General features: G+C 32.7%; 2 protein-coding genes across 3 annotated transcripts; one reads left to right on the forward strand and one right to left on the reverse strand.

The window, feature by feature from the left end:
- LOC109829990 (BAG family molecular chaperone regulator 4-like) lies at positions 469–11,552 on the forward strand. Of its 2 annotated transcripts, XM_020397114.1 has the most exons (5): positions 469–992; positions 2,858–2,908; positions 3,078–3,341; positions 3,413–3,559; positions 11,064–11,552. In XM_020397114.1, the coding sequence occupies exons 1-5, from the start codon at positions 945–947 to the stop codon at positions 11,262–11,264; spliced, it is 711 nt and encodes a 236-aa protein (XP_020252703.1). In that variant the 5' UTR covers positions 469–944; the 3' UTR covers positions 11,265–11,552. The 2 variants fall into 2 exon arrangements, with proteins under 2 accessions (XP_020252703.1, XP_020252702.1); XM_020397113.1 differs by lacking the exon at positions 2,858–2,908 and having other exon boundaries at positions 3,067–3,341.
- LOC109829992 (mRNA turnover protein 4 homolog) lies at positions 899–15,146 on the reverse strand. Its single transcript, XM_020397115.1, is given in 9 exon segments — positions 899–987; positions 12,463–12,539; positions 12,663–12,753; positions 13,095–13,155; positions 14,232–14,290; positions 14,367–14,395; positions 14,398–14,456; positions 14,552–14,717; positions 14,804–15,146. Coding segments are annotated over 9 exon segments (603 nt in total). The 5' UTR covers positions 14,832–15,146; the 3' UTR covers positions 899–954.

The following is a 17,669-nucleotide window of genomic DNA, read 5'->3' on the forward strand; positions in this document are numbered from 1 at the left end:
TGTGACAACCAGTCTGCCATTTACATTGCAAAGAATCATGTGTTTCATGAGAGGACAAAACATATTAAAGTTGACTTTAATTTTGTCAGAGATGCTTGAGAGAAGATAGTGTCTCTCATATTCACTCCATCCTCACAACAACTTGCTGATATTCTTACCAATGCTACTTCTTCAAAGGTGTTCTCTACTATATGTGACAAGTTGGGCATGGTGGATATCTATGCTCCAACTTGAGGGGGAGTGTTAGATTAAGTCTATTGGGTATTGGGTTAATGGGCTGTAACACGTTAACCATACCCCTATATATATATATATATATAACTATCTGAATAAACTATATATTTAACTATCTGAATAAACTAAGTAATTAGGGTTTTGCTCTCTATTATCTCTTTCCAGACACAATAAGTCTAAACAACATAATTTGTAAAGAACAAAAAATGGTTGATTTTTTTGAAGCTACTGCATGTATAACTTCAGTTATAGTCTAGAGAACAAAATTAGGGGCTTACTACAAATATTTGATGCACAAATGGCGATTACAATAATATGGAGGATCATTTCACAAAACACATACAATGTGAGAGGTGTATAGGTTAAGTAACCTAAAGCATAAGCATAGATCTTAGGTTAAAATGTTGTAAAGTATGGGTATCTAATGCAAGATAACCCTTTATATATACATAGGGGGTTGGTAGAATGTCTTCTGGTGCCCAAATTAATCTGTAGAACTTTCAAGAAGAGCATGATAAAGGAACCGATCTTTCCCTCGCCAACCCATCATCTCTCTCTTCTCCCTTTGCTTTCAATCTGTATCTGACCCTTTTCCTCTTCTGGGCTTATTGAGTGAAGATGAGAGTGGCAGCTGAGGCCTGGAGGGATGCTGAAAAGGGAAGATGGGCTTGATGGGCCTTCTGTGCCCATGATCAAGATGCGGGTTGCGCATGGATCTTCTCAGCATGAGCTCTCTGTCCCTGCCCAATCCACCTTTGGTAAAAAAAAATTAATCAAATTTCTTTCCTAATTCTTTGTGGGTATTAACTTATTTTACTTGTATACTTTTTGATTATGTGGTTTCCCTTGGCTGTTTCTTTTCATATCTATATGCTTTTTGCATGTTTGATTAATGCTGGGTTATGTTCATCTCTGATGCTTGTTTATATGTGGATGCTTATGACATAAGTTGCTATGCCTAGTTTTTATATTGAAAATTGGGTAGCGGGTATCTTCTTCTAATTTTGTGCTTGTTTGTAACATTTGATGGTTGATGTCTTTTTGTTGCAGTTTGGCTGATTCATTTTACTTGGCTATTTCTTCTACAAATTTTGTATTTTGGTATTTGACCATATTAGATGATTTTACTACTTCGAATTGTTTGTTATCTTTGTCTTGATGTTGACTATTGCTGCCTTGTTTGTTTGCAATCTTTTAGATATCGTCTAACAATGAGTATGGTTATGATGCCAGTTTGTGTTTAGAGGCTAGAACGGAAACAAGAACGATAATGGCGAAGCTTATATCGATCACCAAGTTTTGGGATTAGCTATTTGAACCCATTTCTTCCATTTAGCTCTTTTAAGATATCACCTTGGTTAAATTACAAACTGCTATTTTCTTTTTTAATTGCTTCCATCACCTGTAAGCATGCTTTTGGTTCTCCTAGATCAGTTAATTACAGCCCAATTACTCTTCGTAGTAGCCAAGCTTATTTAGTTCCTTTAGTCGCGTCAAAGAATGTCGGTTGATTCATTTTTTTCATCAATGGGAGATCTTATGGATGCATTCGTTTTCTATTCTATTGCTAATCATATTTCTACTCTCATTCTTTGCAAGATTCTCAGACTTCTCATTTCTGTGACACTCTTCTTTTTTATTTTTATTTTTATTTCGTAATTGCCTGACATTTAGAATCTTAGATCCATAAAGCATTGCTGTTCTTACAGTCATTTTATGAAATCATCCTTTAATATCAGGTGTTCTCAGAGTTCTCAGAATGTCCATGACCATATGATACTCCAGGACCTTTTCGTCACTCTAGCCTCTCCTCTTTGATTAAATTGAAGAGTAAATGAAATAGTACACTATCATAACCGTTCTGGGTATTTCTTTGCGATTGATCTGTACACTCTTGTCACTGCTAAAAGTAAATTTTCCTGTATTCTGCTTTTATCCTGCAGTCTAAATGCTCCACACTGAAAACTTATCGCCACCTTTCTACTTTAGAAATTACCTTTTTGAGCCTCACAAACAATACAATATCATTGGCAAATATGCACCTTATGAATTTTTCTTGGATTTGCCTAGCAAAGTTATAAGAATTTGATGCCAATTTTTGGTGTGAGCCTTCTTGAGATAGTGACTGTCTGTATATCATTTAGAAGAGATATATTTGGCAAGTTTGCATCTTAAATTTGTTTGGCCCCTAAGTCTTGTGTATTTGGGCTAACAATATATCAATTGCTATATCTGACTAAAACATATAAGAATCATTATCAGCTACCAGCTGTGTACTTGTATCGTATTGCCTTATTGCCTCATGCATGTTTGGACACAAAATATGTTTTCCTTCTTTTGAAAAAATTGTGTGTATTAATTAATCTTGTCTTCATTTTACTTATTAAGCCTCTTCTATACAGAAGCACAAACTGAATTTTGTATACATATGTACATGTTAATCTATGTATCTTCAGAAAAAACAGCACATATAATTATTTCTTTTGTATGGTGATCTTGGAGAACCCTTTGCCAATGTTTAGAGTCGGCCAATAATGAATAAGTCCTTGTCCACAAAACATAAATTTTGTCCTAGTTGTTATACTTCTATTTGGCATTGAACCATCCTTTATTGGTTGTACAGGTTTCTTCCTGGCTTGTGAATTTAAATAGGAGCCATGAGCACCAAATACTGGTTGGTTTCTTCTAATATGTATTTTTCTTTTACATAATATATCATTCACTTATTGATTGTCAGATTATTGGTTTTTGGTTCATAATTGTCCTTTGATATCTAATGTTCATTGTGTTATTTCCTATTAGTTTCTTCCTTGATATTAATGATATTTTCAGGGGAATTAAAGAGGATTCTTGCCCAAAAGACTGGCTTGAAGCCTCAAGAACAAAGGTTATTCTTCAGGGGAAAGGAGAAGGACAACGAGGAGTATCTGCACATATCAGGAGTTAAGGAAATGTCAAAGATAATGCTTTTGGAGAACCCAGAAGCCAAAGAGCAGAAAGCTGAAGAGATGAAAAGGCTTGAAGAGAATAAAGAGGACAGAAGGATGTCAAAGGCTAGTGAAGCAGTTGTCCTTGTAAGATCCGAGGTCGATAATCTTTGTGAAAAGGTTGGTATTCAACTGAAGAGCAATTTCCTAAAGAGAAATATAATCTTTATATTGAGCTTACATTTGTGCAGGCTACTGCTTTGGAGTCGGCAGTGCTTGGGGGCACAAAAGTCGACGAAAAAGAGTTTCTTATGTTGACTGAATTACTCATGGTGCAGTTACTGAAATTAGACAGAATTGAGGCAGAGGGAGAAGCAAAAATACAAAGGAGGACTGAGGTAGTTCAGTAGTTGATGTTTACTTTCTAGCTTTACTTACATGCTTAATTTTTACAGTTATAAAAATTCTCTTTGATCTTGATATTATCATGTACTGCTTTTTGTTTGATTATTCAAATTCCTTCTACTGTTTCTCCAAATCCCTTTGTTAAAGAAACACGTGGAGTATTCTTATTTTACTAAAGAATCTATAATATGCTGTAACTGGCACTTTGGAAGTGTTAAGTTAAATTACTAACATATATCGAAGGGCGAACTATATGAACCATAATAATTAATTACTCTGATAGAAGTTTCATGAAATGATTTTGCCTTTCTTTACACACGTGTACAACATTTCACACATATATGCTCACTAATATAAATATGTACATGAATGCATAACATATGTAGATGTGTAGGTACACTTACATAGAGAACACATAGACCCATCATGTGTTTGTGTGCATGCCTATGTACACTTTCATATCTTTAATAAGCAACAGTAGATATATCGCTTGCGACACTCATGTCTGTTGTAATCATGGTATGATAACTAGACTTTAAGCCGAATGCATGTGTATGCATAATTTTGCACTGGAAATCAATAATGTAATTAGCATTCAAGCATATGCATGGTATAGGAAATGAGACATTTGAGGTACTCGTATAATCCCACCAAAAAGGTCACGAGGCTTCTTTCCCGTCTTGTTCAAGGTGTTTGGAAAGACTACTCTTGAATCCTAGTAGATAATAATAGACTACTAACTGTATTTGATAAATATGCTATTGGAAAAATCAACAACTTTATTATTATACTCCGGGACACTTGGCTATGGCTTGAGACATGGACAGCCATGCCTTATATATGTACTTAAGTAAATAGAACATTGAATACAATTGTTTAAACTAGCAAAAAAACAATAGGAAGAATGTCTAAAATGGATATGAGGCAAAAGAAAGAAGTATTTCCATGGTCTTCCAAACCCAGAAATGCCTTTCCAACTAGTTGTTCAATACATACCCACAAATTTGTTCATCATCATTCATTCGAAACATGTTTATGACCCAGACATGTATTTCCAACTTGTTAACTGTTCGCAATTTTCATGGACAATAACCCACAATTTCTTTTTTTGTCTATCATCGTTCATTCAAACCAAAATCAATTAATTATGACTAGCAATTCGTGATTTTGGTGAGTTATAACCTGCGATTTTTGTATTTTTTATTTCATCCCAATGACAAGTAATTATACGTACAAAATCTGTAATTTTCATGGGTTATAACCCTAGATTTTTTGTGTATTATTGTTAGTTTTGTCCCTGTGACAATTAAATATTCTTTCATAAAAAATCACAATTTTCTTAGGCCCCAATGGAAAATAAATATGTGTACTTCAAAATTCGTGATTTTCATGAGCTAGTCCATGATTTTTCCCTTTTTTTTTGTCCATTTCAACCATCTAGCAAATAGTTGTTCGAATTTTAATATTTCTAGATTTTCATAGCCTATAACCCATGATTTATATCCATTATAATGACTACAAACTTCGTGATTTTAGTGGGTTATAACCCACAATCACAACATTTCTTGTTCTTTCATCCTAGTATTAAATATTTGCGTCTCTCATGGGGATATAACCCATGATTTTCACATTTGATCTTTTTAACCCAGTGACATTTTGTTATGAGTACTTCAAAATTTGAGATTTTCATAGGCTATAACCTATAATTTTTGTCAAGTTTTGCCTGTTACGACAATTTAGCAAGTAATGGGGTGAACTTCAATATCTGCGATTTTCATGTGCAATTAATTAAGATTACTTCAAAATTTGCGATTTTGGTGGGTTATAACTCATGATTTTGGCAATATTTGATCATTTCGTCCCAATGCTAAGTAATTATACATACGCAAAATTCGCAATATTCATGAGCTATATACTACGATTTTGTGTACTTTTGTTAGTTTCGTCGCGATCGTAACTAAATTTTCTTTCATAAAAAATGGCAATCTTCAAAGGCTTTTAATCTATGATTTTATGTCCATTTTTGTTCTTCGACCCAATGGAAACTTCAAAATTTGTGACTTTCATTGGTTATAGTCTATGATGTTGTCCAATTTGTTCATACAATAATTTAGTGATTAATTGCGCGCGTGAACTTTATTAATGGTGATTTTCTTTGGCAATAACCCACGATTTTTATCCGTCATTGTTCATTCGAATCGAAAGCAACTGATTATTACTACTTCAAAATTCATGATTTTGGTAGGTTATAATCCACGATTTTTGCATTTGTTTTTCTTTCGTCCCAATGACAGGTAATTATACATATTTTAAAATTTGCACTTATTCATGGGTTATAACCCATGAATTTTGTGTATTTTTGTTAGTTTCGTCCTGATAGCAAGTATATATTTTTCATAAAAAATAGCGATTTTCATGCGATATAACTCACAAAACTTTGTCAATTTTTGTTCTTAGACCTTATACATTATAAATGTGTACTTCAAATTTCATAATTTTTATAAGCTATAATCCATGATTTTTTATCCATTTTTTATTTTTTTTAGACCATCTAGCAAATAATTATGCATAACTTTAATATTTGCAACTTTCATGGGCTATAATCCATAATTTATATCCATATTTAAGACTCAGTTTAAAAATTCACGATTTTAGTAGGTTATGACCAGTGATTAAAGCAAAATTTCTTCTTTCATTCTTGTGCCAAGACATTGTACATACTTCAAAATTTGCATTTTTCATGGGCTATAACCCGAGATTTCTGTCACATTTCATCTTTTCAACGCAATGGCATATTATGCGTACTTCAAAAATCATGGATTATAGTCCATGATTGTTTTTCTATTTTATTTGTTACGATAATTTAGCAAGTAATTGTGTGAACTTCAATATTCACGATTTTCTTGGTTGTCTCCGTATTTTGTCCATTATCATTCATTCGAACTAAATGCAATTAATTATGATTACTTCAAAATTCACAATTTTAGTGGATTTAACCCACAATTTTGACAATTTTGTTTCCTTTCGTCCCAATACCAAGTAATTATACATACCTAAAATTTCACAATTTTCACGGGCTACCCATGGTTATTGTGTATCTTCTTTTATTTCATCTAGGTGGTAATTAAATATTCTTTCATAAAAAATCACTATTTTCATGGAACCCATAAAATTGTGTCAATTTTTCTTCTTTGACCCAATGAAAAATATTGTACTTTGAAATTCATATTATTTTTAGGAGCTATAACCTATTATATTTGTACATTGATTCATACGACAATATCGCAATTAATAGTGTGAATTGTAGTATTCGTGATTTTTAGGGGCAATAACCCACGGATTTTGCTCATTGTTTATTCGAACCTAAGTTGCATGGAAACGGGCACGGGTGTGGGTATGGGTAGGGGATACGGCAAAACTATAAAATGTTGGGTACATTTTTTTACTAGACATCTAAACGACCCATTAACTATATAGTTTTGAACTTGGGTATGGACTGAAACGAACTCGACCCGTATCTCATTAGTTTTAAAAGACGGATGTGAAGTGTAAGCTCTACGTCCAGAAAGTCTTTGACAAGTGTTTTAAATTAACACATATATCGTCTAATTGAGTACATGTTGTAATAAATGTATGCATATATTCAAGAAGTGTCCATGAAGTTTGGGTACGGGAAAGTGTCGGGTACGTGTCTGGTACGGGTACAGCTTCAATAATGAAGTACCCGGGTAACATAGATTCGAACCAAAAGCAATCAGTTATGACTACAAATTACCGATTTTGGTTGGTTAAAACCCACGGTTTTTGGATTGTTTTATCTTGTCCCAAGGACAAGTATTATACATACTTTAAAATTCGCAATTTGCATGGATTATAGCCTAAAATTTTTATCTATTTTTGTTAGTTTATTCATGATGATAATTAAATATTCTTTCATCAAAAATCTTGATTTTCATTGACTTTAACCCATGAATTTTTGTCAATTTCCGTTATTAGACCCAATAGAAAATAAATATAGGCAATTTAAAATTCGTTATTTTCATGAGCTATAGTCCATTATTTTTGTCTATCTTTTTTGTTTGTTTTGACCATCCAGCAAATAAGTATGTGAATTTTAATATTCACACTTTTTATAGGCTATAACTCACGATTTATGTTCATTATTATGACTGCTTCAAAATTTGCGATGTTAGTGGGCTATAGCCCATGATTAGAGCATCTTTTCTTCTTTCATCCCAATGATAGGTAATTCTGCATACTTCAAAATTGGTGTTTTTATGGGCTATAACCCTAATTTTTATCACATTTGATCATCTTAATCCAACGGAATCTTATTATGCGTATTTCAAAGTTTGTGATTTTCATGGGTTATATAACCTATGATTTTTGTCAATATTCGTCGGTTATGGTAATAGCAAGTAATTGTGAGAACTTTCATATTTGTAATTTTCATGGGCTATCCATGATTTTTGTCCATAATCTTTCATTCGAATCAAAAGCAATTAATTATGATTATTTTAAAATTCACGATTTTGGTGGATTATAGTCTACGATTTTGACAAATTTTGTTCCTTTAATCCTAGAGCCAAGTAATTATACGTACCTCACAGTTAGTAATTTTCATGGGTTATTATTGTAGATTTTTATGTATTTTCATTAGTTTCGTCTTGATGGCAATTAAATTTTCTTTCATCACGAATTGTAATTTTCATGATCTTTAACTCAAAATTTTTTATAAATTTTTGTTCTTCAACATAGTGAAAAATAAATATGCATACTTTAAAATTCGTTATTCTCATAGACTGTAGTCCATTAGGTTTGTTCATTTTTACATTTTGATATTCACGATTTTCATGGGTACAACCCACGATTATTATTAATTTTTATTTGTTTTGACCTAATGTTAAATAAGTTCTATTTTTTTCTAATATAGTGATTTTCATGGGCTATAAACTATGATTTTGGTCAATTTTTCATTTTAACCAAATCGTAAATAAGTTATTTCTCTAAAAATCGTAATTTTCATGGTCTATAACCCTCGATTTTTATACTTTTTAATTCTTAGACACAAAGAGAAATAAATATGCATACTTCAAAATTCATGATTTTCATGGATTAGCCTATGATTTTGTTCCATTTCGTCCGTTACAAAAGTTTAGTAAGTAATTATATGAACTTCAATATTTGTGACTTTCATGGGCTATATAACTCATGATTTTTGTCTATTATCATTCATTCCGACCAAAAGTAATTAATATAATTATTTCAAAATTCGCGATTTTGGTGGGTTATAACTCACAAATTTAATATTTTTTGTTCTTTTTTATAGTGCTAAGTAATTATACAGACTTAGAATTCACAATTTTCATGAGTTAACCATGATTTTTGTGTATTTTCTAATTTTTGTCCCAATGGCAATTAAATGTTCTTTCATGAAAAATCGCTATTTTTATGGTTTTTGAACAGCAGTTTTTTGTTAATTTTGTTCTTGGATCCAGTGAAAAATAAATATATATACTTGAAAGTTTATATTATTTTCATGGGTTATACTCCATTATTTTTGTCCATTTTCCTCTCGACCATTTAGGAACTATTTATGCAAATTTCAATATTTGTGGTCTTCATGAGCTATCGCCCGTAATTTTTATCAAATTTTATTTTATTTTGTCCCAATGGTAAATAAGTTTTCTTACTTAAAATTTCGTGATTTTTATGGGCTATAACCTACGTTTTTTCGTCAATTTTTGTTCATTTCGATCAAATGGCAAATAAGTTCTTTCTTCAAAAATTATGATTTTCATAGGCTATAACTCATAATCTTATTAATTGTTAACCTTTGACCCAATGGAAAATAAATATACGTGCTTCAAAATTTGTGGATTACATGGGCTATAGTCCATGATTATTGTCCATTTTGTCCTTTATGTCAATTTAACAAGTAATTATGTAAACTTCAATATTCACAATTTTGATGGGGTATAATCCACGACTTTTGTCCAATATTGTTCATTCGAACTAAATGCAATTAATTATGATTACTTCAAAATTAGCGATTTTGAGTGTTATAACAAACTATTTTGGCAATTTTTTTCTTTCGTCCCAATGCCAAGTAATTATATGTACCTCAAAATTCGCAATTTCATGGGCAATAACCAACGATTTTTGTGTATTTTCGTTAGTTTCATCTCAATGGCCATTAAATATATTTTTTCATGAAAATTTGTGATTTTCATGGATTTTAACCCATGATTTTTTTTGTCAATTCTCATTCTTTGACCCAATCGAAAAAGTAAATATGTGTATGTCAAAATTAATTATTTTCATGAGTTATAGTCCATTATTTTTGTCCATTTTTCCATTTTGACCATGTTGCAATTAGGTTTGTGAATTTTAATGTTCACGATTTTCATAGGCTAACCCACAATTTTTGACAAATTTTATTTGTTTTGACCCAATGGCAAATACACTTTCTTTCTTCAAAAATCGCGATTTTAATAGACTAAATCCATGATTTTTTTTCAATATTTTTTTGTTTCGATCCAATTGTATATAAGTTTTCTTTCTTCAAATATCGCGAATTTTCATGGGCTATATACCCACGATTTTATCAATATTTGTTCGTTTCGACCAAATGACATAAGTTTTCTTTCTTAAAAAATTACAATTTTCATGGGTTATAGCTCACAATTTTTATCAATTTTTATTCTTCGATCCAATGGAAAATAAATATGCGCATTACAGATTTCATGATTTTTCTGGAATAAAGTCCATGATTTTTGTCCATATTATCAGTTACGATAATTTAGCAAGTAATTATGCAAACTTCAATGTTCACGATTTTTATGGGATATAACCCATAATTTTTGTCCAGTTTCATTCATCCAAACAAAATATGCATAGTTCAAAATTTTGGAGGGTTATAACCAACGATTTTGTCAATTTTGTCACTGTTGGACCCTTTTCTTATTCTTCGTCCCACATTTTGCTGCGTTTTTTTTTCTTTTCTTTGTTTGTTTTTTTGTTTTTTGTTATCGTGTATTACTGAAATGTAGTGGCTAATTGTTTGGGCAAGTCTCACAAAAATGCCATGGATTTTGCCCGAGTTGCCATAAACTATTTCTATTCGAGAAAATCACCATGAACTTTCAAACTGCAAAAAATAAAATAAAATAAAAATAATGATAATAAAGGAAATTGTTGGTAATGACACTAACATCTTGGATAAAAGGTCTAAATTAACATTCTATATCTGTCAATCCGCGAAGTCTGCAAGGATAATACAGAAGATAAATAAAGTATACGTGCCAAATTTGTCCAAAACATGCGTGACAACTGACCCCAAGTTCCTTCAGTTTTCTCTAATAGAAAAGTTTATGGTGGTTTTGTGCAGAACACATCAAAGGTCATGGCAGTTTTGTGAAAATTACTTTAATTCTTAACATTTTTCATCAATTGGCCAGAACAATTGTTCACACCCCTGTTTGTAAAATTTCTCAGGTTTGTCGGATACAGAGCCTTGTGGACACGCTTGATGCACTAAAGGATGGAAACTCCAACCCATTCAGCAACAGAAGCAATGCGACCTCTGTAACAACTCAGTGGGAGACATTCGAGTCTGAGGTGGGGAGCCTGAGCGCAGCCCCAGTACTCATGGCATCGTCTACTCAAGTTACCAACGACTGGGAGCAGTTCAATTAGATTGTGACTCAACTATCAATTATGCGTTTTGTTTTTGTTCGCTGAGATTTTTGATTTTGGTTATGAAAGGCTTGTATACATATGGGTAATGGATTCTCCTTTGATGTTAGAAAGTATGGTTACTGCATGTGAAGTTAATTCCTTCTGTGGTTCCAGAGAGTAAGGAGTTCCCCATATGAATTGCAGCATCCCCTACTGTCTAACAGCTAACGTGATGAATCTATAAATGATGCGTATTTTTAATTTGTAAATGTTATTTTAACTTTAGTAAGGCGCATGTCATTTTGATTGGCTCATATTGAAGTTGTTATTTTAAACTTATTTATAAATATCGGTTTGATTAGCTTGTACTCAACTTATTATTATTATTATTATTATTATTTTGCTTTATCCTATATATGTGAGAACTCAGATACTTACTAGGTTTGGATGGTGTCAATTACATTTAGATATGGATGTTATTGTAACGTACATGTTTGTTTGACAAAGGAAAAAGATCAAAATGATTTCAATATTCAATCTTAGACATAGTAGTTTTGAATAAAATTTTCTAGTAGAAATATCTTTTGTTTAGTACTTTTTTAACTCGAAATTGGATATCAAGGCATCTACCTGCTAGTGTACACCCAGCAGAAGTTAAGCTCAATAAATCAAGCGGTATTACCACCAAACCAACCAAGTGGGCAGCCCCGGTGCCCGGTGAGTAAAAGCCTCGTCTATTCCCATCAGAAGATCAGGGATAAAAAAAAGTAATTAATTTACCAAATTAGCTATTAACATTTTGCTACAAATGCCGGCAAAAATTTAGATGCCCAAAAACCTTTGTTGCAGCCTTTTCTGCTACTCATCATGTTAACCAAATAAGAAAATACAGATCTAGATACAGTTGAGAAAATGCCTCTAAGATGGTTTTTATTTTTATTTTTTTCGAAAAGGGATACAGACAAATTGAAAAGTCTACACTTAAAAAAATCAAGAAACAAAATTGCTCCCATAACATTCTGCTCAGCCACAAAAAGCAACTGCTTTAAATCTTAACAAGACAAAATGCTGCCTATCTGGGCGGATACAGCAATTGACCTCTATGAGGATTCAATGTCTGAAACATTTGTAAAGTGCAGATTTTTTTACAGATCAAATATAGAATCTCAATGCAGGTCTGAAAATAGTTTGTTTCAAGCTTATATCAGATGCATACCAGTATCCGAGACGATTCTGGGGATAGAGGTTTTCCTGCTTCACAAATTACAAAATCCGATACTAACTCGACAACACCTGCATTGGAAAAAAAAGTTAGCAAAAACACTTCAGATGCTCCTTTTCCTCACAGATAATTCACAGTCCCACTTGAGTTTCAAATGATTGCTACAAGAACTACAAAAAGAAGAAACTACAAACCTTTGTTCAAGCGAACAGGCATGCCCTGTTTCCGAATAAATGGCTCCATTTCATGTGTAAACTGTTCCAAAGGACCCTCCTTCAACTCCACCTGTAACAACCAAGGGTATGGATATGTAAAGTTTTCAAGCAAAGAACATCCGGACAACATTAGGAAGCACATCTACAATAGATGTTTTATCCCTTTTTACAATCTTTCATTTATCAGCATTATTTTTTTCTTTCCCCCTCACAATCCATAATCAAATTCGTTTCTTATGGAAAAATTCAGTTGCTACAACTATATGAGTGATCTAGTCACATATCTACTGTTTCTTAGATGTTGAGAAAACATAGAAATAATTTGGTACACAAATACATTAAGCAGAATTAAAGAAAGAAAGACAAATAATAATGCAAAAATTATAAAAAAAGGTAGGATACTATCCGAACCTGTTCTGTTACTAGGCTTCCTGTCCTTGCAAAGTCATGTTCTTCAAATTTTTCGAAAACCCTGCATAAATTTAAAATACAAAATTATTATCCAAGCATAAAATAGCATTTGTTTATAATTATAAGAATGTCTTTATATAAATAAGCTCCACAATTGGACTTGGATTCATAAATAACTATGACAAAAGCAGATATATAATTGGCAACATATCGTATGCTCCCTTTTTTCTAAACTCAACATATCAAGTATTCATAGCCAGCACAAAAGACGTTGCTTTCTATAAATCTGGACCTTGGTATAGAGTTTAAATCTTTTTTCTTCTAATGAACGCCAACTCATTTGAAGAAAACATTTATTTTGCATTTACCACTCATATCTTCCATCTCACTCTAAAATTCTATAATATCTCCAGCTTATCTCTAATAGTCTACATGTTTTCTTCGACAAGGATGCCACTCCCAACAACCTCCAGTGCTTTCATCCCGACTCTTCCAACCTAATTTAATGAAAATCCACCTACAAGTTTCCCATTCTTAGTAAACTTGTACCGAATTGTCATTTTTGTTATGTATTTTCACAGTGTAAAACAATCATGTTACTATTATCTACCAATTGACTTCCATGTTGTAGTATTCGATCACCGTGGAACATGCTAGTGGTTCTCCACACTTCATCCAACTAATTTTAAGGCTTCTAGTAAATGTGATATTCCTATCAAGTATAATCTTTTGAACAGTGACAAAACGAACAGGACTGGTGCATAAAAAATTAACCATTATCATTTTATCCCTACATTCTATTTGTAATTGCAGGTACAACACATCTTCAAAGTTTTACTCCTACATTTAATCCAGTTAAATGTTATAAGTAACCAACAACTAAAAATTAAGCACTAGTGGAGAATTCATGCAAACTTCTCTATAAAAAAAGAAAACCCTGAAGTGGGTTTGTCAATTATAGTGATTATCTTACAACATTATTAACATATGTTCAACTAGCAACATCTTCATTGATCCAACAGCATTATCGGGAAATGCGTCATCAATAAATGATTTCTTTGTTTAAAAAACTAAACCCATGCTTTTTAGAAACAATTATCAAAACATGCTCATCAGTAAAAAAAGTTCTAAGGGTACCTCTGCACCTCCTCTCTGTCCATATTCGTAAAACAAAGCCCAGAATCACCTCGCATAAACTGAAACCGATATCCAAATTAACATAAAAACCACTAAAGCATACTACTACTAGCAAACATGTATCTTTAAATAAACCTTTGAAAGCTTATGCAGCCCGGTTTCACTTCATCAGCGACAGACCGACCCAGTGATATCTGCATAACTTTATTCGACCCGAGAAAGAACCTGCGAAAAAAATCCAATTTTGATTCAAGCCCGTTACAAATTACACCAAAATTAGAAGGAAAAAAAACACATCAAAAAAAGATTCCCATAACAACTAGCTGTTTGACTTGAGCTGCTCTCTGAACTCTTTAAACTTTTGATTCCTCATGTTCTCGAACGTGAAAACATAAGCAGAGCTGTATTCTCGTACTGCCCGCTTGATTGAGCCCAAGATTGCTTCTTTTTGGTCTCTTCCCTTCTTCTTCGCCTTTGGGAGAGTAACTGAGCATTTGGGGATAAAATTCGATCAAAGATGAACAAATGCTTTGTGAGATTTCAAAAATTAACAAGAAATGAGAGATCTTTACCGGTTCTGTTGCGTTTGGATTTCGGCATCTTGGCTTTGACTGGGGATTCTGATGCTGAGATCCTCCTCCTTCCTCTTTCTAGGGTTTCGGTGTTGGTTTCTTTCAACGCGGGCTCAATTGAAATTTTGGTTTTTTTTAACGGGTGAAGGACAACCGTTAGATCTGTCAGAAACAGTTTGGTCGTTGGATGGTCTAATGTGGAGATCACTTGATTAGGTCACTAATCATTTCGTACTCCCTTAAAAAATGGGGTTTGGGAAAAACATTCACTACATAAAAATACTCTCGGTTTTTTTAATTATTACATTGTTATTTTATTATAATAAATATATTTATTTAGAATTTTTAGTATGAATTTTGTGCAATTTATAGGAGATAGAATTTTCAAAGTAAAAATTCTAAACAAATATTATATATCCATAGCTGACCTATGTATTCATAATTTATTTGAAAGTATAGCCATTAGTTAATATCTTTTTCGTCAAACAAGCTTATATCCTATCACATTGACTTACATTATTATGTATGCATACTTCTTGCATACACCCCTCTCCTGATAGAAATTCTATTAGATAAATAATTTTCATCTAAGCCCTTTAAATATTTATTTATAAATTAAAAATTAATCTATCGACTTTACTATAATATCATCCCCGCTCATGTTAGTCCATAATTATTAATAAAAGAGGATAAACTTTCGATCTAAACATCCTAGCTTTCTATTTATAGATTAGAAATTAATCCAAATTTAATTAGGTAATTCAAGTAATTAATTTGTTGGGAGATTTACTTTTGTTGCAGTGGGTATCTATATTATTTCACATTTTGAGGTAACAATGTCAATATGATTTGCTAAGAACATGTAAAGACCAGAGGGAGTTTTTTGAGAAATCCTATATTTGAGGCGGCTAAATCAAAATTTCAAAGTTGAGTGAGGTTATTACAACACTCTTAAAATTAAGTGTTAGAACGTTGTTCGGTTAGTAAAATGTTGTTCAAGAAATTTCTCTTGTTTGATTAATAACAAACTCTCATTAACTACTGATATATTTGTGAGATGATATATTTCAAGTATAAACAGGTACAAACGAATTACGATTCAAAACGATGCAAAAAATCAACACGAACGTTGATTTCAGCCTTTAAACCATCGATGGTGATGAGCCACCATCAATGATTAAGTCAAGTCATCGATGGACTACAAGAAAGAATTGGAGAAACAAAAACTAGATTTCAAACCATCGATGGTCTACAGTCGACCATCGATGATCACAAGGACCATTCATGGATTGCACTTAACAATCACAGAAATCCAGAAACTAGAATTTACATCGATGAACTATAGTCAATCATCAATGGTCATTAATGGACCGTCAATGATCGTGACCTATCATCGATGGTTGCAACAATTTTTAGCATATTTTAAGTTTTAATCTCAACCATTCGTTGATTCTGTTGATCTCTTATTAGAACTATGATTAGAGGATCTGTTTCCTATACTATCAATGTCTATTTAAAGGTGAATTGAGGAAGAGAATAAAGAGAAGAAGAGAGAGAGAGGAGATTGCACAAAAAAGACGAGAGTTTATTAGGGTTTGTAAGAGCCTCGTTCAACTTCTTCTCGGTACGCTTTTCATTGGAGTTTTTTTTTTCAGAAAGGAGTGTCCTATGCCTACAACACTATATCGTTTCTTCACAGGTCTTCATCTACATCGATTTTAAGAACGATTTGATAAAGGGCTATGAGATTATTCTTTTTATTACTTGTCTATTTTTGGTTGATTGTATTCCAAACTTTCTAATATGATAAAGGGCTATAAGATTTGATAAACGATTTGATATAAAGTTGCATCACTATTCACCGTCCACCAGTTCTTGCATCTTCCCTTTTCAACCGGTTACTTAAAAACCATGTACTTCTCTTGCAAGCAACATGAACCACTTGACTAAAATGATTGAAGTGAAAGAGAGAAACAACAAAAACAGTGATGCAACTTTCTAAGAAGACATAATTGTCCTGCTGCGCGCTCTCATACCGAAATAGATTCAACCCCTAAGGATTTGCCACAATCATCACCAAAAAAAAAAACTCTCCGTCCTATCAAAAGAGAGCTAGCTAGCTAGAGAGATCGAGGAAGGATACTATACATATATTTTGATGAGAAAATATGCTGCAATGGCTCCCGGAGATGGGAATGAGATGGAGCTGATAGATGACAGGAGAAGTTATAAGATGCACGGAGAGATAATGTTGCTTGTTCTCGCGGTCGTTTGCTTGCTGTTTACCGTCTCCCTTTTACTATGTCTCTATCTCCGGCGCCTGAGGAGGCTCGGTCGGCGAGATGAGGAAGGAGATGATTGCTCATCGGAGACGTCAAAGATCGGCTCCAAGGTTCGTGTGGGGTCGGTGATGTACACTGGCGGCCAGTGAATTCACAGGGGCATGGTTTACTTAGCATATCATTGGCGGTTGGTGCGTAATTGTACTAATATTTGTGGTGTCGGCAAAAATTCAATATCCTGCTTTCGTCGCCTTACTTTTTTTTTTTTTTTTTTTTGAATTGTTATCGATGTAAATGTAACCTCTTTCTACCTCCCCGTGTGATTTTTAATTAAGGGTCCTCCGTATATGCTGTTGTTTGAAGCCATATATGGGGATCCATGTGGATGAGGTCTGAATTACTTTGACTTTTCTTCTTCTTTTTTTATTCTACGAGGCGTGTGACGTTTCTCATCTCTTGTGAGGCTACATTATGTACAAAACATCTTTTTCTTCTTTTAACGTTTTTCTAGAATATATATATATATATATATATCTGGTTTATATTTTGAAGCGGGTTTACTTAAAGGGAAATGGTATATGCAC

Source organism: Asparagus officinalis, chromosome 2 (genome assembly GCF_001876935.1).
Source record: "Asparagus officinalis chromosome 2, Aspof.V1, whole genome shotgun sequence".
Classification (NCBI taxonomy): Eukaryota; Viridiplantae; Streptophyta; class Magnoliopsida; order Asparagales; family Asparagaceae; genus Asparagus; species Asparagus officinalis.

Coding starts and splice junctions, on each gene's coding strand:
- LOC109829990 (XM_020397113.1), top strand. CDS start 881: ATGCTGAAAAGGGAAGATGGGCTTGATGGGCCTTCTGTGCCCATGATC. Junction 3,342..3,412: donor TCGATAATCTTTGTGAAAAG/GTTGGTATTCAA, acceptor ACATTTGTGCAG/GCTACTGCTTTGGAGTCGGC. Junction 3,560..11,063: donor AAATACAAAGGAGGACTGAG/GTAGTTCAGTAG, acceptor AAAATTTCTCAG/GTTTGTCGGATACAGAGCCT.